The 22,664-nt window shown below is 44.6% G+C and overlaps 1 protein-coding gene across 1 annotated transcript in view; it reads left to right on the top strand.

Moving 5' to 3' along the window:
• Positions 1 to 22,664, top strand: part of NEB (nebulin) — a 170,840-nt gene that overhangs the window by 2,908 nt on the left and 145,268 nt on the right. The window contains exons 3-24 of the mRNA XM_039913134.1: positions 1,010 to 1,117; positions 1,860 to 1,964; positions 2,649 to 2,753; positions 3,420 to 3,524; positions 6,128 to 6,232; positions 7,315 to 7,419; positions 8,128 to 8,235; positions 9,453 to 9,569; positions 11,074 to 11,175; positions 11,272 to 11,379; positions 11,473 to 11,577; positions 12,428 to 12,526; positions 13,655 to 13,759; positions 15,319 to 15,426; positions 15,512 to 15,625; positions 18,535 to 18,636; positions 18,718 to 18,825; positions 18,920 to 19,024; positions 19,681 to 19,779; positions 20,658 to 20,762; positions 21,519 to 21,626; positions 21,712 to 21,825. Coding sequence (XP_039769068.1) covers positions 1,010 to 1,117; positions 1,860 to 1,964; positions 2,649 to 2,753; positions 3,420 to 3,524; positions 6,128 to 6,232; positions 7,315 to 7,419; positions 8,128 to 8,235; positions 9,453 to 9,569; positions 11,074 to 11,175; positions 11,272 to 11,379; positions 11,473 to 11,577; positions 12,428 to 12,526; positions 13,655 to 13,759; positions 15,319 to 15,426; positions 15,512 to 15,625; positions 18,535 to 18,636; positions 18,718 to 18,825; positions 18,920 to 19,024; positions 19,681 to 19,779; positions 20,658 to 20,762; positions 21,519 to 21,626; positions 21,712 to 21,825 — 2,340 coding nt within the window. The remainder of the gene's footprint in view (positions 1 to 1,009; positions 1,118 to 1,859; positions 1,965 to 2,648; positions 2,754 to 3,419; positions 3,525 to 6,127; positions 6,233 to 7,314; positions 7,420 to 8,127; positions 8,236 to 9,452; positions 9,570 to 11,073; positions 11,176 to 11,271; positions 11,380 to 11,472; positions 11,578 to 12,427; positions 12,527 to 13,654; positions 13,760 to 15,318; positions 15,427 to 15,511; positions 15,626 to 18,534; positions 18,637 to 18,717; positions 18,826 to 18,919; positions 19,025 to 19,680; positions 19,780 to 20,657; positions 20,763 to 21,518; positions 21,627 to 21,711; positions 21,826 to 22,664) is intronic.

Genomic DNA, 22,664 nt, shown 5'->3' with positions numbered 1-22,664 from the left:
CCCAGGACTGTAAATGGCCATTTGTGTGTAATTCTGCAATTTTTGCAGAATTTGGCCAGTTTTTTCTGAGAACTTTTGAGTAACTCCAGATAGTGGGACTAATGTTCCTAATTAGATTATAAACCCTTTGAGGGAAAGGTCTAAGTCTTTTGGTTTTATTGAACTCTTCCGAGTGCCTAATGAGATGCTCGGCACGTTGTAGGTGCTTAATATAGATCACTGAATAAATGAACAAATGGGTTTAGCTAGAACAACTAAATTGGCCAGTCATTTAATTTGCTGAGCGAAATTTGTTTGATTCAATCTGTTGGTTATAAAACACCATCCTGTCTGCTCCTGGCCTCGCTTTTCTCATTGGATCTAGGCTGCCTGAGTTCCCAAACATTAACAAATTGTATTTATTGAGTGCTTACTGTGTGCAGAGCACTGTACTAAGCACTTGGGAGAGTACAATATAACAGACACATTTTCTGCCACCCACAGTGAGCTTGCAGTCTAAAATCTTAAAAAAGATTTTTTGGACTGAGCTGCCTTTTTAGGAAATGTGAGTTGCTGTGACACCTTGGCTCGGATTCCCTTTTTCTTACGGTGGATGCTTAGTACAGTAGCTTTTCTAGGTACAGAAAATAGATGAATCTTTTCTGCATAAGTGATTGGAGCCTGTTAGGAGAAGCTAATTTATCACTCAGCCACTGGCATTCATTGCCCAGAAGGACTGAGATTTGATTCTCTCTCTCTCCCACCACTTGAATAAAATTTCCACCGAGAAAATCACTGAAGGACGTGCTGGAGGAAATTGCAAGTAGCAATTTTCTGCTGCCCCTAGACTCCGAAGTGAGTGAGCTCAGGAAGACCCACAAACAAGTAGATGATTGCTTTGTGGGATTGCAGATGGACCTTATCATGTTCAGTGTTTTTGCAACAAATGATAACGAACGAGATCTTGGGCCTTTCCTGTTTCCACGGTGTTTGCCCGTTTGTCAGGCTAACAGTCAGGATTCTCTTTCAGAATAAGTACAAAGAGAATTTTGAGAAAGCCAAAGGACAGCCATATGCCACCACCTCCGATACCCCCGAACTTCGCAGGATCAAGAAAGTACAAGATCAGCTCAGCGAGGTGAGTGCCCCCTGCGAGGATGGAACGGAGAGAGGAAACCCTTGAGTGCCGAGGTCAAATGGGATGTGGTTTTGGCTTCTGGTAGGCCGGGGAGGCAGTTGTACCATGAGGTATCACGCCTGGTCTAGGAGGAGCCGATCAGAAAGCAGCTCTAATTGTAATAATAACGGTGGTATTTCTCAAGCGCTTATTATGTGTCCAGCACCGTTCGAAGCGCCGGGAGAGATTACAAGCTAAGCAGGTCGGACACAGTTCATATCCCACATGGGGCTCACAGCATTAATCCCTGTTTTACAGATGAGGTATCTGAGGCATAGAGAAGTCATGACTTAAAAGTCTGCCGACAAGTGACAGAATCGGGATTAGAACCCAGGTCCCTCTGATTCCCAGGCCCATGCTGTATCCACTAGACCATGCAGCCATGGTCCAGGTAGCTGAGGCAGCATGTTTCAAGGCGTATTTGGGGATGGGAGGTGGAGAATACGTAATAGTCATGGCAGGTCAACGCTGTTCCCCTTTGGCTAAACGGCAACTTCAAGCAAGCAAGGAGGAGTCAGAGACATCAGATGATGAGACCAACTTCCTTGATGAAATGCCAAAAATCCTCAAGAGGGACTATGAAAATTTTGCTGAGTGAATTTGCCAGCAAAATTCATTTGATTCGGCCTTTTGTCGACCCAGTGCGCTCCTGCCTTCTCTTGGGCATGCTCTTGACCTCCCCGTGGGGGTGTGTTCTAAACAGGTTAAGTACCGGATGGATGGTGACGTCGCTAAGACGATCTGCCATGTGGACAAACAAGCGAAGGACATAGAACATGCGAAGAAGGTGTCGCAGCAAGTCAGCAAGGTGAGACGAGACGGACGGTGAAAGTGAGGAGAAAGTACTCACCGCTGTGGACGTCACTCCTGCTCTCTGACCTGTCCTGTGAGGGAAGCGAAATGGTGCCCTTCTGGTCTAAAACTGTACTTGGGGGTTATCTTGTCTCTTTCTAGTTCTGATTTTACTCTAAAGGGTAAGTGAGAAGGGGCCATGATTTTAACAATGCGGAATCGCAGAATTACTATTTATCACTGAAGGAAAAATACGCTCTGGGATGATTTTCACTTTAACTGAGTAGCTGGCGGAGTGTGTTTAATTCACAAGAGGTGCCCTAAGTTTCATCTGAGACCTTCCCACTTGGAAAGGTCCAGAGGCCTTCATCTCTGACCGCCCCAATAAGCTGAGAGAGGATTTACAATCTTTGAGGCCTCCCTTGGGGGGAGTGCGGCTACCCCGAGACATCAGCTAAACCCCATCTAATCTAATTGACAAACAGCTTCAATTAGCGAACCTCAGGTTTGGATATGGAGATCTGATCGGGAATGAGCCCGCTCCCTCACAGGTCTCCCCTGGGCGATGATGTAGAGCCCCCTGCCAGCCAGCCAGCCTCCACCTCTAGCTAACTGGCACCATCCAGTCCCCGAGGATGCCCGTCACCGGAGCTATTTCTGATACTAGCTCGTTAGCAATTCCTCTGTGTGCTCTCCGTAGGTTTTGTACAAGCAGAATTGGGAGGATACCAAGGATAAGTACCTGCTTCCCCCCGATGCTCCAGAGCTGGTCCAGGCAATCAAGAACACTGCCATGTTCAGTAAGGTAAGGGCAGCCACTTGGCCTGGAAAAGCGCTATTTCTGCCTCGAATCTCTTGAGGACTCTAGCTCAATTTGGAGACACCAAAATTTACCTTTTATGACGGGCAATCTGTTGGTAGAGTTTCTGGATTCTCCTGGCCCTTTGCTTCTCTTCCATTTTTCTACCTGCCACTGTCCATAAACACTTCCAGGGGGGCAGGAAAGGGGAGGTCAAGGAAGTAAAACCCGACAGCAGATTTGCTACTCGATGTCCCAGCCAAATGGATGATTGGAGGAAAATAGAGTAGAAAGTGAATACTTTGGGTAATCTGTCTGTGAATTTCACTTCTGTATGTGGCCTCAGTTGAGCCACGGATAGATCCTGATTTCCCCTACCTCCCCTACTTTTTGTGTCACTTCAACGTTTGGATCTGTATCCTTTCATCATTTAATATTCACCCCACCGTCAGCCCCACAGCACTTATGTACGTATCCACAATTTATTTTAATGCCTGTCTCCCCCGTAGCCTGTAAGCTCCTTGTGGACAGGATTCCTGCCTACCAACTCTGTTGTGTCGTACTGTCCCAAGTATTTGGTGCCGCGCTATGCACAGTTAAGTGCACAGTAGATACCGTTGATTGGATTGCAGGTGCCCACTTTCTAACACTTTCCGGTTTTCTCACGACCAGAAACTGTACACCGAAGACTGGGATGCTGACAAAAACTTATTTTACCCCTACAACGACAGTCCAGAGCTGAGGAGGGTCGCCCAAGCCCAGAAAGCTCTCAGTGACGTAAGTGGCATTACGGATTGATTGTGGACGGGAGTTCCCTTGGGCCAAGCCGGGGAATTTTGCTGCATGGGAGGAGTAGGTTTTCAGATTTCTAGGCGTATTTCTTGGAGGCGTTAAATGGAGTAAAATGGTGGAATTTGGCTTTAGTGTGTGCAAACAGTAGTATGAGTACTAGGTGGGCTTCGGAGCTAGAAGCAACAACTGCAGAAAATACCTCCTCCATATAGTTTCTAGGCATTCAGGCTGCGGAGAGGCCATTCCCGGGGCCAGAAGCAGAGGTGGGGCCGAACCCTCCTCTCCCTAACCAACTATGGCGGTCAGTCAGGAACTGGGGGGGAGGAGAGTCTTCGTTTCCCACTCTCTGTTCCCCCGCCTCCTATCTTTTAACATTGTCTGCAGGATGGGGTTCTTTCACCCCCGAGCGCAATTACTGTTGAAAATGGCCCCCTGGAGGATCAAGGGGAGGGTGAGAGCAGGATCCACAACAGTTTTGGAACTGTTCGGTACTCCAAATCCAGATAAACTAAATCCACCCGGGGTGTTTAGAGTAGGGGGCAGGAGCTAGGGGCCACAAGTGACCCATAAATCCATATGTTATAATGTGCTCTCCCAAGTTTCCAGTACAGTGCTCTGCACACAGTAATCGCTCAATAAATACCATTGACCGACAGTTGTGGAGTTGGGTAATCCATTCCACTACGACTCTGGGATCCTTTATTGCCATGTTGAACCCAACCAACCATTCTCCTCAAATCTGTGGGATTTGTTTTTGTTCCCTAAGAAAAACAGAAGTCTCTTCAGTTCTGAACCAGCATCCTTCAGACCCTTTATTTCTAATTATTTCTACAGTGTTTCCAACTGCTGTCATTACGAAACTGTTTGCTTCCGCTCCTCCTTGCTCACGCTCTATTCCGCCATTTTTGACATGGCCGAAAAGTAGAAAATGGTGGGTCAGAGTCTCCCCAGTGCCCCGGCCATTGCCTGAAAGTAGCCTGGGGGCTTAACAAAATGTGATATTCTTTTCAGGCCTCGAAGGTCTTACTGAGCACCCTGCATCTCCTCATATACCAATTCTGTTGTAATGAACTCTCCTCTCCCAACTGCTTACTACAGTGCTCTGCATGCAGTAAGCACTCAATCAATACTGCTGATTGGTTGATTGATTGACACCTAATTTACTTCCAAAGAAGCGGTGATCGTTGGAGACACTAAGTCCTCAATTAAATGGTGCAAATTCACACCAGACCCCATTGTTGCTTCTCTCCTGAGTTTAGCTTGTCGATTCAATTTGGGCCTTAGTGGAAGTTTTCCCTAATACATTTTTATTAATTTATAAGTAATGGTTTTCTCCCCACTAGACTGTAAGCTCCTTGTGGGCACGAAACAAGCCGATCAACTCTATCGTATCGTAGTCTCCCAAGTCCTTAGTACAGCACTGTGCGCACAGTAAGCGCTCAACAAATGTGATTGATCGATTGACTGGAAAGAGCCCGGGCCTAGAAATTAGGATATCTGTATTCTCCTAGCCTGCTATGGGATCCTGGGCAAGTCACTTAACTTCTCTGGGCCTCAGATTCTTCATCTATAAAGTGGAGATGGCAAAACCTACCTATTCATTCCTCATAGGGATTTGGTGAGGATAAAATGAGCTAGGAAAGCATTTTAAGAAACAAAAGCCCTATACAATTTATTAAAACTACCTGTATTAATTATTGGTCTGAAAAATGCAGAAAAATGGTTGCTTCTCTCCCACTGGGCCATTCAGGGACTTTGAGATCTTTCAAGGAAAAGGTACAGAACAGAATCATTTCTGAAATGTCCTCTGGGCCTTTCTGTTCCTGCACATCAGGAACGTAAAAGGTATCTTATTACTTAAATGTCTATTAATATCTCCTCTAGAGCCAAATGTTTCTATCGTTTATTTGGCAACCAGCCCATAGGCAGCGCTCTCATTCACTACCCACGGCCCGGAGTGGAAATGAAGACTCTCACGGCCTCATTTCTTTCCCAGAAACTTGCCGTTCTTTAGGGGGCTGTTCTACAGCTCATTTGAAGGCATAGAGAACCCCCAAATGCATCATTGTGGAATTCCAGCTAATACAGTCCTATACCACTGAGGCTAATCCAGACCGCGTCTGCACTGAAGTTCCTTCTCTCAATTTATCAGCCCACAGGCAATGCCAGAGGAGGCCCAGCTAATTCCCCACCGACTATCCTATTTCCTCTCTCTCCCAGGAGCGATTAAGTTGGCCTTGAAATAAATTAAGCATTGGCCCCAGGGACCCAGGGCTGGCAGAAGTCCAATACCCTAGGTCTCTCCTTTGTAAATTCTATTTCAATAGTATTGATGGTTTGTTTTTGGGGGATGGCATGGGGAGGAGACTTAGGCTTGGGGTAGAATTTTGGGTCTATTCTGTGCAAATCCCACCCTGGGTGTTTTCTGGATTCTGTTAACCTAGAGGGAATAACTTCAGATACCAGAATTGTAAATGCTGAGGTAAATTAACCGAACATGGGATTCCTTAAACACCCTCTCAATCCCAGGGTATTATCCTGGACAAACTCTCTCTTGCCTATGCAAAAGTCGATTCTGTTTTTTGCAGATTGCCTACAAGAAAGGGCACGAAGAGCGGAAATCTCAATTCACATCCCTGGCAGACCCACCCGATATAGAGTTTGCCAAGAAAGTGAGCAATCAGCTGAGCAAGGTAAGCCTGCAGTTGTGGAGAATGTAGCCTTCTGCACCTTCAAATAGCCATTCATATCAGGAGGAGGATCAGGAGAATCCAGTGGGAAGAGCTGGAATCTGGAGTCAAGGGACCCGGCTCTAGCCCCAGCTCTGCCACTGGCCTGTTTTGTGATCTTTGGCAAGTCATTTTCCTGCTCTGTGCCTCAGTTTCCTCATCTGTAAAATAGGGCTAATGACCTTTGCCCTTACTAGCCTAATGGGGTTAGTGTGAGGATAAAATGCAGCGTGGCCTAGTTGAGATAATATTGACAGGTGAAAACTTGTGTTAGCGTGAGCAACAGCCCTGACTATGTTTATGGGGAATCATTTTTTTAGTTACAATCATAATATACTCTGTTTAAAAATCATCCCTAACCTCAAAACAGCCCAAATTTGGCATTTGACGTTTTCCAGGCTTGGAAGAATAAAAGCATTGCTAGCTGTGTTTCAAATGCAGAATTAATTAATATGGACTCTGTAATTTTGAGGCCTGGTTAACGAAGGTATTATTAGCATCTAACCTCCCCTGTTTTGTATTTAGATTAATCACCTCCCTCAGGGAATCTAGGACTTGAGATGTAGTGCTGGGTGGAAGATATCAGAGGGGTCCAAATTAGAGGCATTTTAGATAGAGCTGAACTGAGGCATTTTAGATAGAGATAGAATTGCCTCTTGTAGAGTTGGGTAAACAGTGGGGAATGCTTGGAATATTGAAACATGATATTCCAAAGACCAGGAGAGGGTCGGGAACCAGAGGAGAGGAATGAGAAGATGGTACCTTCAGCTTCTATTCTTTCTCCTGGAAATATGGAGAGGGGAAAAAGGATGTTCAAACCCCTGGGAATCTAGGCCAACCCAGATTGGAGACAATGGGGAGACATGGGAGGGTTGTTTGTTCCCTGTTCACCCCTACTTTCCTCGGACTTCGTCATTTACTATTCGTGGGCTCTGGAATCAGATTCAGAGTTCATTGAAAGATTTGGAAATGACCATTTTGGAAATTAAAAATAAAAAAACCCAACACCAGTTTCATTGCTGCTTTTTTTAAAAATTTTCCCATAGCAAAAGTACCACGCGGATTATGAAAATAAAGTCAAAGGCAAGTGGAGTGAGACGCCTTGCTTTGAAATTGCCACTGCAAGAATGAATGCAGCTAATATTAGCTCGGTGAGTAAGTTTTTTTGAGAGCGTTGGTACCCACCAACAGAATAAAGTTTGCGCTTCTCTTTTAGTCTGTCACAGATGCCAAAAGTACATTATCAAGTAATTCTAAAAACTCCCTGGCCTAACTCTTTTCTGCACCAGACGGGAGGCCCTTCTAGACTTTGGTAAAGCTCATTAGGAAGAAAATCCGACACCATCTCTCAGTAACCTATTCTAGGGTTTACTAAATTTCTGCCGTTAGAATGTTTTTCTTTAGTTCTGATCTAAATCCCTTCCGCAGTAATTCAAGGCCATTTCCACCTATGCAGTCCCGTCACCCCCGCATCAATCAATCAACGTTATTTATGGAGTGCTTATTGTGTGCAAAGCACTGCATTAAATGCTTGGGAGAGCATCATACTTGACTTTCCTTAGCCTTCTCACCAAGATGACAAAGCCAATCTTTTTTTTAGATATTCTCTGTGGTTCTATTTTCCAAGTCTTGACATTTTTTAATGGGTCCTTTTCGTCTTTTCTGAGTTCTTCACAAACCAGTCAGGTTAGGGGCTTGAATGAGCCCCCGTGTTTCGGTGGCAGGTGAGCGGGTTAGCGTTCGGAAGGAAGTTTAACCTCAAGGAAGAAGCGTTTATGCTTGCTAGTATCTTGCTTGCTTCCTTACCAACAGCACTGCAGTGCTGCAGCATCGCCTCATTACATTTTAATGTCTTCCAGAGAAAATACCAGGAAGACTTTGAGAATACCAAAGACCAAATTTACTTTATGCAGACGGACACCCCAGAGTACCAAGTTAATAAGCGAGCTGGAATCGCTGCTAGTAAGGTACGTTGACTCTGTCGCCGGTTTCTAGGTGGTATTTAGTGGATACTCTTGCCCTTTAATGAACAAAAAAGATCATTCCAAAGATGAAGAATATTTCAGAATCTGCTTGCTTAGATTGCCCTCTCAAAGGTACATTAACTCTATTCTTTGGGTGACTTTTTAAATCAGTTCCTTTTACCCAGGAAGCAGCCTTTCTCTTGGGGTTTCAATTGCAGAATGAAATACTTTCTTCTCAAGACCAGATTCCCCATGAGAGAATTTCCTGGGCAAACCTTGCACCCGGTGTACATGAAATGAAAATCTGGCCTTCTGTTTTCAGGCAATACGATTTCAGAAGTTCTCAACAGGGGCTGAATCTGCCCTGGGTAAAACTTACAGCTGGGTGAAAAAATGTTAGAGAACCCAGGTTTTTCTTAACTGCCTTTAACAGTATTCTTTGCGTTAGGTACCTGATGTCAGGAGGATGGAATCCTACTATTTTCCATATCATTTCAGCCCCAGGAGAATAAAAAGCATCAGAGTGAGCTGATACGGACAGCTCTCTCCTCTTTTCCCCCTTGAAATAGCATCTTCGGGCCTGCCTCTTACCGATCGGCCCAGGCGTCCATCCTCTAGACAGCTGTACCTAGGGTGTCTGCATTTTGTGGGCCGACCTCCAACCCCCAGGGTCAGAAAAAACTCAGGATCCTCTCTGTCCACCCAGGGGAGGTTGGGCGCCTAGCTTCCTGTAGCCCGCGGCTCCAAAACTCTCAGGCCCCGATTGCTTCGAGCAGTCTGTGCTGACGTTAGATTTGCCCCAGATACAAGCGAGGTTCAAACCTAAAATAGAATTTTCTGCTGGAAAGTTTACTCCAGACAAGTGCACCTGTTAAGTGCAGAAAGCCACGGACTCTTGAATTTAGGCGTCTTTATCTCCTCAAGTGCACACTTGTGACTCCCTAGATAGGCCTTGGTGATAGACCTTCGTGCAGAAAGACCAGGCCGTTAGGTTCTGTTGTTTTGCTGGGGACTTTTCCTAACCTCACTGCCTTTGGAATGCTTGCCTAAATTATTGGACAAGAATCCTCTAGCTCAAGTTATTATGTGAAATACCGTTAGTTTTTATGAATATTTATGGGAAGAGAGAATCGATTTGTGGAACAGCATGCAGTCTCATTGGAGATTTGGCAAGAACCATTCTGAAATTAAATTTCCCACTTTTTCTTTCCCTCATTCAGGTGAAGTACAAAGAAGACTATGAAAAGAATAAAAGTGTGGCCGATTATAATGTGCTTCCCGCCACGGAGAACCCGCTGCTCAGGCAATTAAAGGCTGCGGGTAATGCCCTCAGTGATGTAAGTCTGCTTTGGTCGACCATATTTGCTAAACCACAGTTGTAATGGATCCTGAGCTTGGAAACCACCGCTGAGAATGTCCCAGAGAGCGGTTTCCCCATAAGAAGACTCTAAGACAGGGTGTGTTCCTCCCAGTTTTTCCTCAGTGTTTTGTCAAAAACTCCAATCCAGTTGGTCAGGCTTGAAGACAACCACTTGTCTGCGGTCCCGAAACATTTCCACTCTAGGATAGGAGAGTGGACCTGCCCACCGGGGCCTGGCAGTTGTCACAGGTGGTGGCTTGGGCGTATGGGAGAGAAGTAAAGCCACCCACAACACTCTTCCATGCTTGCCCTCGTGTCCCCCCTGCTGCCAAACCCAAGCCACGGCAGATGCCAGAGCAGAAGAGAGGAGAAGCCTGAGCTTCTCTTGGGGTTCTCCCTAGGAGCTCCCTGCTTGAGGGTTATGGTGATCTATCATTCGTCGGGTTTTCAACCGGCCCGTTTTCCAACCAGGATAAATATGGTACTGGGTGATTTGATTTCTGACTTAAAAATTTTCAGTGCCGAGGCCCCTTCTATCGCAGCTTCCGCTGTCAAGTTCCGTGTTTCCAACTTGGCCCGAGAGTTCATACGCACCTGGGATGGGAATGCAGTGGTTCTAAAGCACACGGGGCTGGGGGGATCGAGACCCTAGGATCAACCTGTCTTGGGAGAATTTCCTGGAAATGGCGCCTGTTGATATTGTCATGTCATGAGGCATGGGTGACGGCACGAGTGTGAATCCCTGTCTGGAATTTCTGTGGTCTATCAGGCTGCCACCTTACTTGAGGTCTGCGAGGTAAGCTTGGGAAGATGATGAAGTTGACTTAGCTGGACGTCCCAAACGAACCTGGCCTATAGGCGTCAAGTTTTTCCTTGAGGAGCTTGATTTTATGGAATGGTCATTAACCAAATCCTTTCCTACTCAGAGAACACAAAAGATAACCAGTGAAGGTTTAAAGGAACTTTAACTCGTATGGGGGGAAAAAAGATCCATAAGGCCAATGGATTTTATAAGCCGGGCCTTAATAAGGGAAAATAAATCTGGCATTTCAAAGGTCTTAATTTAGCTTTAACCTTCAGAGGAACAGATATAAATTTCCCTCATAATTCCTCTGACGGTGTGCTAGGTTTCCTCTCAGTGTGGTAGGTAACTGTCCTCTGAAAGGCGATACACTACTTTTTAAGGTGGCATGTGGCATACTTTTTTTAGTTAGCTTTTTTTTCTTTCTGAAATACCGACGCAGTGGATATTATTCAGGGAGTAGAATTAAAACTTATGTCCCCTAAAGCCACGGGTCTCTCCGAGGTACATTTCCCCTTTTGGCTAAATTTCCCAAGCCAGTAACTGAATAACTTTTTTTTTTTTTTAAAAAAAAAACATTGGAAAGCAAGAAAGAATCCAAGGTTCCCTAAACTCCCTTAAAACTGAAGGTGGGACTGACATCAAATCTGCTTTAACTGTTTCCTTTTTCCTCTGACAGAAATTATATAAGGAGAACTATGAGAAAACCAAGGCCAAGAGCATGAACTACTGTGAGACTCCTAAATTTAAGATGGATACCATTCTGCACAACTTCAACGAAGTAAGCGTCGCTGCAGTCAAAGGTTTTGATTGAGTCACGGGCCCCGTTTTGCACAGATCTAAGTCACTCGGAATGGAATGTGTTTTTGTCTTTCAGAATAAATATAAAGATTCCTACATGAAGAATATTCTGGGACATTACGTGGGCAGCTTTGAAGACCCATATCATTCACACTGCATGAAGGTTACAGCTCAGAACAGTGACGTAAGTGTGGAGACGATTGGGTGCCTTCCCAAAGGCATTGTTTTAGGGAGTGACGGCTCTGCCTACCTCTTCCCGTTGTCTGCTTTCTTGCAGAAAAATTACCGGGCCGATTACGAAGAAGACCGGGGAAAATGCTACTTCCCTCAGACCATAACTCAAGAGTACGAAACCATCAAGAAACTAGACCAGTGTAAAGATGTAAGTCCTCAAGCAGGCACCGCTGAAAAGAGGCCAGCTGGTTTATGCGGGGGGCCCGAAAGCAAGTCGAAATATTTCAGTGCTGCAGTTTCTCCTGGCCTCCAGTGGTCAAGCTGTGTTTAGCAGCAGCACGGAATGTTCAGATTTTTTTTTGGTAACCATCGAAGCGAGCGAAATTAAGAGAGCGCCACGTCCCCCCATCTCACACCCACTCTTGGTTGCTTTTTTAAAAAAAACTATCACAAATGTTTTCTATCAGTGGCTTTTTTAATTTTATAAGAAATCCAGGAGACGTGAGGAACATAAAATGGGTGTGCTTTAGTCCCGTTTCAGGGGCAGCAAAATGATTTAATACCCATTTTGACTGCAAGTGTTGAAAACTGTAAATGCAGTAACTATGATGTTTTCCCCAAATAGACCACTCTGGTTCACCTGGGGCAAAAATGGGAATTTATAGGTTTCTCACATAGAGTATGTGCTTAATAAATGTCATCAGTATTGTTAGTAGGAGAAGTCTCATTTTTACTCTGTCCCCTGGGACCTCTCAAATATTCAGGCACTAAATCATTTCTTCATGTGTCTCCTGCCGTGGTATAAATGTCCCTTAAAAATCTGGCCATACTCAGTAAATTCCCATTTCTGCAGTAAGACTTTCTTTGCCCTGCACTCAGTCCTCCAAGATCATCTCAAAAAACAAGGATTCAGAAAGACACTTCCCTCTGAGGGAAGAGTTCATTATGCACACTGAGGTTCGGTGAAACTTCACTGGAGTGTGAGCTTATCGACAGGCTGTGCATATCTGGGGGATTTGTTGTGGAACTGCCTACTGAACCAAGTTCTTTGTTTCCAGCACGCCTACAAAGTCCACCCTGATAAAACCAAGTTCACTCAAGTCACTGACTCTCCTGTTCAATTGCAAGCCCAGATAAATACCAAGCAGCTGAGCGATGTAAGTATCAAGTAATGGCCAGGGAATCCAAGTCGATCCCGTTATTCCAGACAATCTTGTATCTAATCCAGCCCATCCCTGAAACCTTTCTTTCTATCCATAATGAACACCTGCACCAGAGGTGAACTTATCCACAGGCTAAAAAGCATAAACTCTGATTTGGCTGAGAAAGTTCCTGGTCTCTGTAGATTGCCTTTAGCAATTTTAGGAAAAAAAAATACATATATCCCAGAAAGACTTGTAACCTCTGGTTCGTGGCTCAGTGGAAAGAGCCCGGGCTTGGGGGTCAGAGTTCATGGGTTCGAATCCCGGCTCTGCCACTTTTTAGCTGTGTGACTGTGGGCAAATCACTTAACTTCTCTGTGCCTCAGTTCCCTCATCTGTAAAATGGGGATCAACTGTGAGTCTCATGTGGGACAACCTGATTACCCCAGCACTTAGAACATTGCTCTGCACATAGTAAGCGCTTAACAAATACCAACATTATTATTATTACTGATCAAGTTCAAATGCTTGAACTTCCAAGACCAAGCTGGGTTATGCTCATTACACTCTGTTCTACCATATTATATTATTACAGTATACTACATTAGTATATTATAGTATATTCCCTCTAGAATGTGAGCTCGTTGTGGGCAGGCAACGTCTACCAACTCTGTTATGTCGTACCCTCTCGAGCGCACTCTCTCTGCACACTGTAAGCGCTCAATGAAGATGATTGATTACAGTACACATTGTGCTCCGTGTGTGCGTACAGTGATGTCTTCCGACATCACGCGGTGCTGTATCCAGACAGTTGCACCTTGGAGTAAGACTGTTTCCTAATTCCCTAACAATATTCAAAAGGTGCGCTGAAAAAACGCATCATGGGAGAAGAGTGAATGTATATATTCAGAGTAGCTCCCATAGCATTTTGGGACTTGAATGCCTTGCATTCCCTCCCTTCGCCTACCCGCGTGGCCGTAGAGAGGTGAGGGGAAGGCTTGCAAGCTTGGATCAATAAAAAGGGAGACGGTCAGTGAATTACTATAGATTGGGCTGCTCGAGCCTTTTATGCTCTGCCCTTCAAGAGCTTCCCCGCCCCGTGAGGAGGGCTAACTGATTGGGTGTTTCCATTCTGACCTTCAGCTGAATTACAAAGCGAAACACGAGAGTGAGAAGTTCAAATGCAACGTGCCCGGAGATGCTCCAGCTTTCATCCAGCACAGGGTCAACGCCTATAACCTCAGTGACGTAAGTAATGGCTTCGCTCAACCCAACGTGGTAGGATACTTTGGTAGTCTGGGATATTTTGCGTTGACCTACCAGAACTGTGGATCTTGAAAAATGTAATTCTCGAGTTGAACAATGGACCATCTAGCCCAGTATACTATTTTCACTGGTACATCAAGGGCCGCTTGGAGACCGTGATAGTTGTCCTCTTTATGGGACAACTTTATGGGAAGCAGCGTGGCTCGGTGGAAAGAGCATGGGCTTGGGAGTCAGAGGTCATGGGTTCGAATCCCAGCTCTGCCCACTGTCAGCTGTGGCAAGTCACTTACCTTCGCTGTGCCTCAGTTACCTCATCTGTAAAATGGCGATTAAGGCGGTGAGCCTCACGTGGGACAACCTGATTACCCTGTATCTCCCCCAGCACTTAGAACAGTGCTCTGCACATAGTAAACGCTTAACAAATACCAATATTATTGTTATTATTATTATTAGCCTTTGACATCCAACTGCATGAGTGGGGATGTGCTTTCTAATGTTCCTAAATTTTCCCATGAACAAACCACCATCCACAAACCCTTCTAAATCTATCTTGGACATTCTAACCACTGTAATTTTTTTTCCCAATTACCTATCATAGAACTATCATCTACCAAGCTAGCTAGACCTCTTTTGAATCTTCTTGCATCCCAGACTTTGCTATGAGACTCTCATGGAGGAATAAACATTGCAGACAACACAAGTGATGAGAAACATTAGTCATAAACCTGCTCCCTGAATTATATATCTCTCCTTTCCTGTTAGGTTTTTATTTTATTGGAAAACAGCAGAACTCTGTGTTTGTATGTATAGGAATTGGCTTTTTAGATGGAATTGAGTAATTATTTTGATTTCAGGCTTGTAGATGAGCCTCATCCATGGCACCTTTCCTTCCAACTCCGCTGGTGTCTTGGAGGATGAAGGGCAAGGCACCCATGGGTAGCCTGGTGGTGGTTCATAAATAACTTGGGACGTATTGACATTTTTAGTTACATAGCTACCTTTCCAGTGTTTTTTGCCTCTTTAGACCTATCCTTGTTTCTGGGTTATGTTTCCCTTTTGCAGATGCCAAAATGCCCACCTTCATATATACGCTTTTACCATGTGAAACTAGATGATGTCTTAGTAAAGCATGGCACTATTAAAGGGATGGGTGGTCTCTTCTCAGCACTGGTCCTCCCTATTTTCTTCCTGAAATTGTGGGAAAGTTCATTAGCTTCCCTGGCCCTCAATATCTGAATCTAAAATATAGGTTAGAACCATCTCCGCCACAGAGGCCAAAGTGGGGACTCATTAAGATACTCTCTGGAGAAGAGAGGAATCACATAACGCACCTTTTATTAATGAAGACTTCTCCCGTAATGTGGCTTCTAATCATAGATTCAGGACCTTCTTTTGAAGGTCTGAGGGAGGAAACGGTAAGAAATGAGCATTGGACTGGCATCAGAAAATAAGGCCTCACATCTGTTCTTCTCACTTAACGGAAATATTGGTATTGAAATGGGGCCCCTATGAATACCTGTGTGTGATTGTTTTCCACCCAGAATGCTTACAAGCACGACTGGGAGAAGAGTAAAGCTAAGAAGTTTGAGATCAAGGTTGATTCCATCCCTCTCCTGGCGGCCAAAGCCAACAGCAAAATTGCCAGCGATGTAAGTTTTGCCCGAGGGGCTGGGGCGGGGTGGTTGGTGGGTTGTCCCGGTGGAGGGGAACTGACCATCTGCGGTGTCTCTTTAGGTGATGTACAAGAAAGATTATGAGCAGAGCAGAGGGAAAATGATTGGAGCCCTGAGCATCAATGATGATCCCAAGATGCTCCACTCTTTGAAGGTGGCCAAAAACCAGAGCGATGTAAGTGGCCCTGCCGAACTCTCTTGCTTTTGACTTTAGGATGAACCGATCTCTGAAATTCTGAGAGGTGATTGGTGCGTGTAAAGTGCCAGTTTTACTCTCATGATCCACAGGACAAATCAGGTTCTGGCGATTTTGTGTTGAAGTAGACATGATTTCCTCAGTGCTTGTTTGAGTCAAGAGGAAACAACTCGGTTATGTTTAATGTTTTGTGTCTTTGGCTTGGGGGTGGAATTTAGATAAACATCTCAGATGGATTTTGTTGCTTAGAAAATTATGGTACAAATTATGTCATCATCCTAAGGATGTTTACAAAAATACAAAACTAATTTTGAAATAACTTCAAATAACATATGTTTTTAAATGAAGAAAAAGTGTTCCATGTCCCAAAGTACCTTTTTTAAAAAACTGCATCAAAGAATGTTTTCTTCTCCTTGGTACTCTTCAAATTACCCAAATCTGTGTCCAACCTCAACCTTGGGAAAATGGAAAAAGAGTATGATGCACACAGTCTATTGTATCTGGCAACAAAGTAGAGCAAGTAGTCATCACTGGAGGCTGAGTTGAGAAAACGATCCCTTCCTAGAGAAGTGAAATTCGGCGAAGCCATAAGCAGCAAATATGTAGGTGAATTTAGAATCTGGTCACTTGCCCAGGAGTGTGACAAAATGGAAGTCCCAGCCCCTACTATAGGGCTCTCTCTGTGGCATCACAGACAGCCGCCGATGAATGCCTGTGGATCATTCTTCCCTCGTGGCTGAGATTTAGTGTTTACTGACAAATATGAGCTCATAGCCATCAGGTAAAGCTAGGACACCGCTGCACGCACACTGCTCTGTTATGGCATCATTCCCGACTTTTATCCCGTTTTTCTTTATGTGAGATAATTGGTCAGCCTTCATTTTGAACTCATTGGTAGGGCCACCTTCTCTCAGGCTGCTCTGTGAGACTATTGGTCCTGTGACAGTCCCACCATCCTAGATAAAAGAAAGAGAAAACTAGATTGCCTGTCCGAGAAGTTTTGTCACCTCCGTCGTTTGTTCTCATCTCACTCCTCATCTTGTGGGTTCATCCAATGGATTGTAGTCTAGTGGATTAAAAATGATCTCCTAATTAACCACAAGTGATTCCCAGAGTAACCGCTAATCTGCTTGATAATTAGAGGGCTGTTTGTTAAACACTCTGTGCCAAGCCCTGGGGTAGATAGAGTATAACTAGTTCGGACACAGTCCCTGACCCACAAGATGGTTTGAAGGAAGGAGAGCAGGTGTCCTACGCCCTGCCCCTTTATAACAGATGAGGAAACTGATAACAGAGAAGATAAGTGACTTGCCCAAGGCCCCACAGCAGGCAAGTGGTGGAGCCAGAATTAGAATCCGCATCTCTTGACCCCTAGTCCTAGGCTCTTTCCCCTGATCCAGGGTGCTTCTAAATTCTTCTTCTATATTTTTCATTTGGGTGGGCAAGGATCATTTCTTCTGCTTTTCTCTCCCAAGCAATTAGCATTCTGCAGCTAGTAGGCTCTCAATAAATGCTACTGATGGATTGAACCGTCTTCTAATTATGAAAGAGAAGGGAGAAAATCAGTGATCTGGAGATTTCAACAGGGCAGGGCCCTGAGATGATTTATTTAGTGGGTTTTGCATTACCGTGTATGTCCACGGCATGGGATGCTGTATCTGAAACCGGTGGTTGTGAGCCGTGTCGGTGTTGATGCAATCAATCAATTGTATTTGAGCGCTTACTGTGTGCAGAGTACTGAACTAATTGCTTAGGAGACTACAGTATAGCATTCCCTGCCAAGAAGGAGCTTAGTCTGGAGGAATAGACAGGCCTTAATATAAATAAAGTACAGATATATGCATAAATGCTGGGGGCTGAGGAGGGTGATGAAGCAAGGTTGCAAATCCAAACGCAAAGATGATGCGATGATTTCCCGTGTATCTCTCTACTTGGTGTGGCTGTCTTTGTTAGGACAGAGGTAATGGAATTCCCCCCGGGTTGGTTGTAGCTGGAGACTTTCCAGAGAAGAAACATTATTTTTCTTGCATTTGCTCCAAGACATCTTGGGATTGATTTCTTAATTTCTCATCTCTCCATCCCATACCCTCCCATCTGCTGTGTCAGCACCACTTAAGTACTTGAGAACTCACATCCCTCCCAGCCCCCGCATAGCAATAACGGACATCTATTTATCTTCGACCACCTCCCCCTCTAAATTGTAAGTTTCTTTAGGGCAGATGTTAGCTCGACTAATTATTGCACTCTCCCAAGCACTCGGTACGGTGCTCTTCAGGCAGCAAATACTCAGTACATACTCATTCAGTCATATTTATTGGGGACTTACTGTGTGCCGAGCACCTTATGACGCACTTGGGAGAGTACAACAGCAAACGGCCACATTCCCTGCCCATTATTGATTGTTAGGAAAATGATTTAAGGGCTTTTGTTGGTGTGCCTAGTTTTCTGGAGAAAGTTGATTTTTACAGTTGAATATGAATTCTGATGGCTCCTGGCAATCAATTTCAGAAGAAAGTGACTTCTAAAGAGCTGCGTTTAACAGCTCAACCATTGTGTAGTCATTGTAGTGCAGGGTATTGTTATCGAATTGCAATATATAATTGTTTCCCGATTTTGAAAAATATTATAATGGTATTTGTTATTAGAAAGCAGCAGTCTTTCAGGTAAAAAGACTTCTGCATCCATTCCCGAAAGGCACTCAAACTAATCAATTTTAGGCTTTGGCGGTAATTAATCTACTATTCTCTGATGTTTCGTTTTCTCTGGAAAGCAACTCATTCTGAACGTGAATGTTACCAAAATCTAGATGTATTTTAAAACCTCCTTTTGATTGAAGCTTATGCGTAAAATGAAACCTTTTGTTTACCTCATTCATTTTTCATTGTCAGAGACTATACAGGGAAAACTATGAGAAGACAAAAGCCAAGAGCATGAATTACTGTGAGACTCCTAAGTTTCAGCTGGATACCCTTCTGAAAAACTTTGGGGAGGTAAGCAGTGCTTCAGTCATCGCTTTTGATTGAATCACGGGCCCGGTGTTTCACCGAAGGGAATGTATTTTTTCCTTTCAGAATAAATATAAAGATTCCTACGTGAAGAATATTCTGGGACATTACGTGGGCAGCTTCGAAGACCCTTATCATTCCCACTGCATGAAGGTTGCAGCTCAGAACAGTGACGTAAGTGTCGAGGCCGTTGGGTGTCTCTTCCGAAGGCATTGTTTTAGAGAGCGATGACGTTTCTCTGCTATTCACATTTTCTTCCTTCTCTCAGAAAAACTACCGGGCTGAATATGAAGAAGACAGGGGAAAATGCTACTTCCCCCAGACCATAACTCAAGAGTATGAAGCCATCAAGAAACTGGACCAGTGTAAAGATGTAAGTCCTTCCTTCCAGAGGAGCAGCATGGTCTAGTGGATAAAGCACGGGCCTGGGGCCTGGGCTCCAAAATCAGCCCTGCCACTTGTCCGCTGTGTAACGCTGGGCAAGTCATTTTACCTTTCTGGGCCTCATTTACCTCATCTGTACAATGGGGACTAAGACTGTGAGCCCCATGTGGGACGTGGACTGTGGCCAATCTGCTTGTATCTATCCCAGACCTAAATGCAGTGCCTGGCAAATAGTGAGCACTTAACAGATAGCATTTAACAAATATATATATATCCTCAGCAGGCACTCCTGATTTACGGGATGTGTTTCAAGAAAATCTGATGTTCATTAAGGAGACTATTCTGACATCTAGTGGTCTGAGTGACTTTTCAGCATTCTAGGTTTTTAAAATCTATCATTATTCCTACAGATAGGAGAGCCAGAAGTTTCTTTCAGCCCCCTCAAACAATTTCCAGACCGATAAAGATCCAATTTCTCTTAAAATGATCTGTGATTTTGGGTTGACTCGTTCCTTTCCCTCACATAGATTTTTGCTTAGAAACCGGGGTAAGTTTAGGCATAAAGGTGACTGGCCGGAGGAGAGGTCAAGGATGTTCAGTAGGAATTGTTTTGAAAAATCAACTAACAGAGTCTGTCTTTTCTAGCACACCTACAAAGTGCACCCCGATAAAACGAAGTTCACTGCAGTCACCGACTCTCCGGTCCAGTTGCAAGCCCAGATCAACACCAAGCAGCTGAGCGATGTGAGTACCTTGAAATATCAAAAAGCCCCCCAAAATCAAGTAGACCCACCTGTGTGATTCCTTACAGACCTAACTTGATTGAAATGAAAAAGATGTAGCTATTTCCAGATGGAACAGGTCTCGTCTCTACCGAGGCAGGGCTTTCGCCCCTATTGGTCTGATTGACTGCTCCTCTAGTCCAGGAAAAGTTTAGTTTGGAGAAACTTAGGAGCCACCCTAATTATGCACAGATCATCTGGGTGAGAAGGGTCTGGTACTTTTTTGAAAGAAGAATTGGAAAAGTAAGGAAGGTTGTGGATAAGGTCAGGAGAAGAAAGGACATTTAGGAATGAAATTGGAAATTGAAACTAGGAAGCTTAGCCTGGCCGCATCCCAGAAAGTCTGAGAACAAGCTATCTAGTGGGACTCGATAAGCGTAGAGGACGAACTGGGATGCGGAGGATTTCTTTGGCTTCTTAAAATATTCTCTTTGGCTGAATCTCGATGCTGCTCTTCTTGGAGGAATAGCCAGAGTATCAGAGTGGAAGGGGTCTGAAAATGGTGACACAAAGCTTTGGATCAAATCCCAGGAGGGACTTTGCTGGATTTAGCTTTTCAGCTAACTTCCATGTAAGGCGTGAAACGGAAGGGAATACAGCCTATAATATTACATGAGTCGCTTCTGCCTTCCAGCGGAAGGCAATTCTCCAGGTCTGTTGTGCCGCTGCTCCTGGAATCCCACAATCCCTCCACCTCACTCCAACTCCTTCCCTCCCCTCTCCTCCAATGCTCCCATTCAGAGGTTGTTCTGTGCTGAAGTGGCTCTCCAACTAGAATAATCGTGCGTCACCAGGTAGTTTGGCCCAGCACCGATTGGGTGTTTCCATTCTGTCTCACAGCTGAACTACAGAGCGAAACATGAGAGTGAGAAGTTCAAATGCAACGTCCCAGCAGACGCTCCAGCTTTCATCCAGCACAGAGTCAATGCTTACAACCTCAGTGATGTAAGTTTCTAAAATGTCTGGTCTTTCCTGTTTCCACAAGAATGGTGAGTGGTTATTCATGAGAAGGGGCGCTAGCACGCATCGTGCCTGGCAGGGGTTTCAAAGCTCACTGTGAAATGAGTGGACCTTAGAGTCACTGGACTGGACAGGACTTTGAAAGGTCTTGAAGTCCAAAATCCCGACTCCAGACTTACGTGGCACCTTTCCATCTGGAGAATGGGGCAACAAGAGAGAAACCTTTGGAGGGAAGTGTATGTAGATGGTGTGTGTGGTAGGTTTTGAAGAAGTGGATCAGAAAGACTTGATTTGGGGGTCTTTTCAGCCCCTCTCAGAGGCTCTCAGATTTCACTGGAGGCCTGGTTTTCACTCCCTTAACATGCCTTCAGTTGCTCTCACTAGAAACATGTGGATAAAATGTCCCGCTTATCCCATGGACTTGCTTTCCACGTTTCCAAGGGGTGTGACAATACCTAGGAAGCTCCAATTTTTTGGTCTGATTAGCTTCCAACTGGTACATGACTGCATAATTGGAGCCATGGAAAGTATCTCTGGTTGTGCCCCCTCCTTCATACTACCAATTTCATCCAATCAGCTCTAATCCTGCCCATTTTTTCATCTCGGCTAATCCCTCTCTCAACTTCCAGCTTTTTGGAGCCATCATAAACCCTGAAAGCCTAGTTGATGTGGGTAGTGTCTGCGATACTCTAGACCATTAAATCTTTAAGATCTTCTTCTTTGTGTGAATTTCCCCACCAGAATGCTTACAAGCACGACTGGGAGAAAAGTAAAGCTAAGAAGTTTGAGATCAAAGTTGATTCCATCCCTCTCCTGGCGGCCAAAGCCAACAGCAAGAATGCCAGCGATGTAAGTTTTGCCCCAGGGGCTGGGGTGGGGTGGTGGGTGTTTTGTCCCAGAGGAGGGGACCTGACCATCTGCGGTGTCTCTGCAGGTGATGTACAAGAAAGACTATGAGCAGAGCAGAGGGAAAATGATTGGAGCCCTGAGCATCAGTGATGATCCCAAGATGCTCCACTCTTTGAAGGTGGCCAAAAACCAGAGTGATGTAAGTGCCCCTGCCAAACTCTCTTGCTTTTCACTTTAGGATGAACTGATCTCCGAAATTCTGAGAGGTGTTTGGTTCGTGTAAAGTGCCACTTCTACTCTTGGGATCCATGGGACAAATCAGGTTCCGGGGACTTCGTGTTAAAGCAGAGTCGATTTCCTCAGGGCTTGTAATTTTCTTGTTTGAATCAAGAGGAAACAACAAGCTTTTATTTAAATGCTTGCAACCTATGGCTTGAGGGTGGAATTTGGAGGAGAAAGACATCTCCAATGGATTTTGTTGTTTAGGAAATTGTGGGACAAATTATATCATTATCCTAAGGATGTTTACAAAAATGCTAAAATAATTTTGAAATAGCTTCAAATTAGTACTTTTTAAATGAAGAAAAATTGTTTCATGCCCCAAAACACATTTTTTTGGATTGCATTCAAGAACATTTTCTCCTCCTCCTTCAAATCACCCAAATCTGTGTCTAACTTGAATCCTGGGAAAATGGAAAAAGAATACGCGATACACAGTCTATTGTATCGGGCAACAAAGTAGAGCAAGTAGTCATCACTGGAGACCGAGTTGAGAAAACGATCCCTTCCTAGAGAAGTGAAGTTCAGCGAAGCTGTGAGCAGCAAGTGTATGGGTGAATTTAGCATCTAGTCACTCGCCCACGAGTGTAACGAAATGAAAGTCCCAGACCCTACTATGTGGCTCTCTCTGTGTCATCATAGACAGGATCTGATGAATACCTATGGACCATTCTTCCCTCGTGTCTGGGAATTAGTGTTTACCGACAAGTATGAGCTCATAACAACCATCAGGTCAGCCAAGGATGTCACTATACACAA

This window comes from Ornithorhynchus anatinus, chromosome 9, assembly GCF_004115215.2.
Source record: "Ornithorhynchus anatinus isolate Pmale09 chromosome 9, mOrnAna1.pri.v4, whole genome shotgun sequence".
In the NCBI taxonomy this organism is placed as follows: domain Eukaryota; kingdom Metazoa; phylum Chordata; class Mammalia; order Monotremata; family Ornithorhynchidae; genus Ornithorhynchus; species Ornithorhynchus anatinus.
The sequence above is the reverse complement of the archived record's forward strand: the minus strand, read 5'-3'. Positions and strand labels throughout refer to the sequence as shown.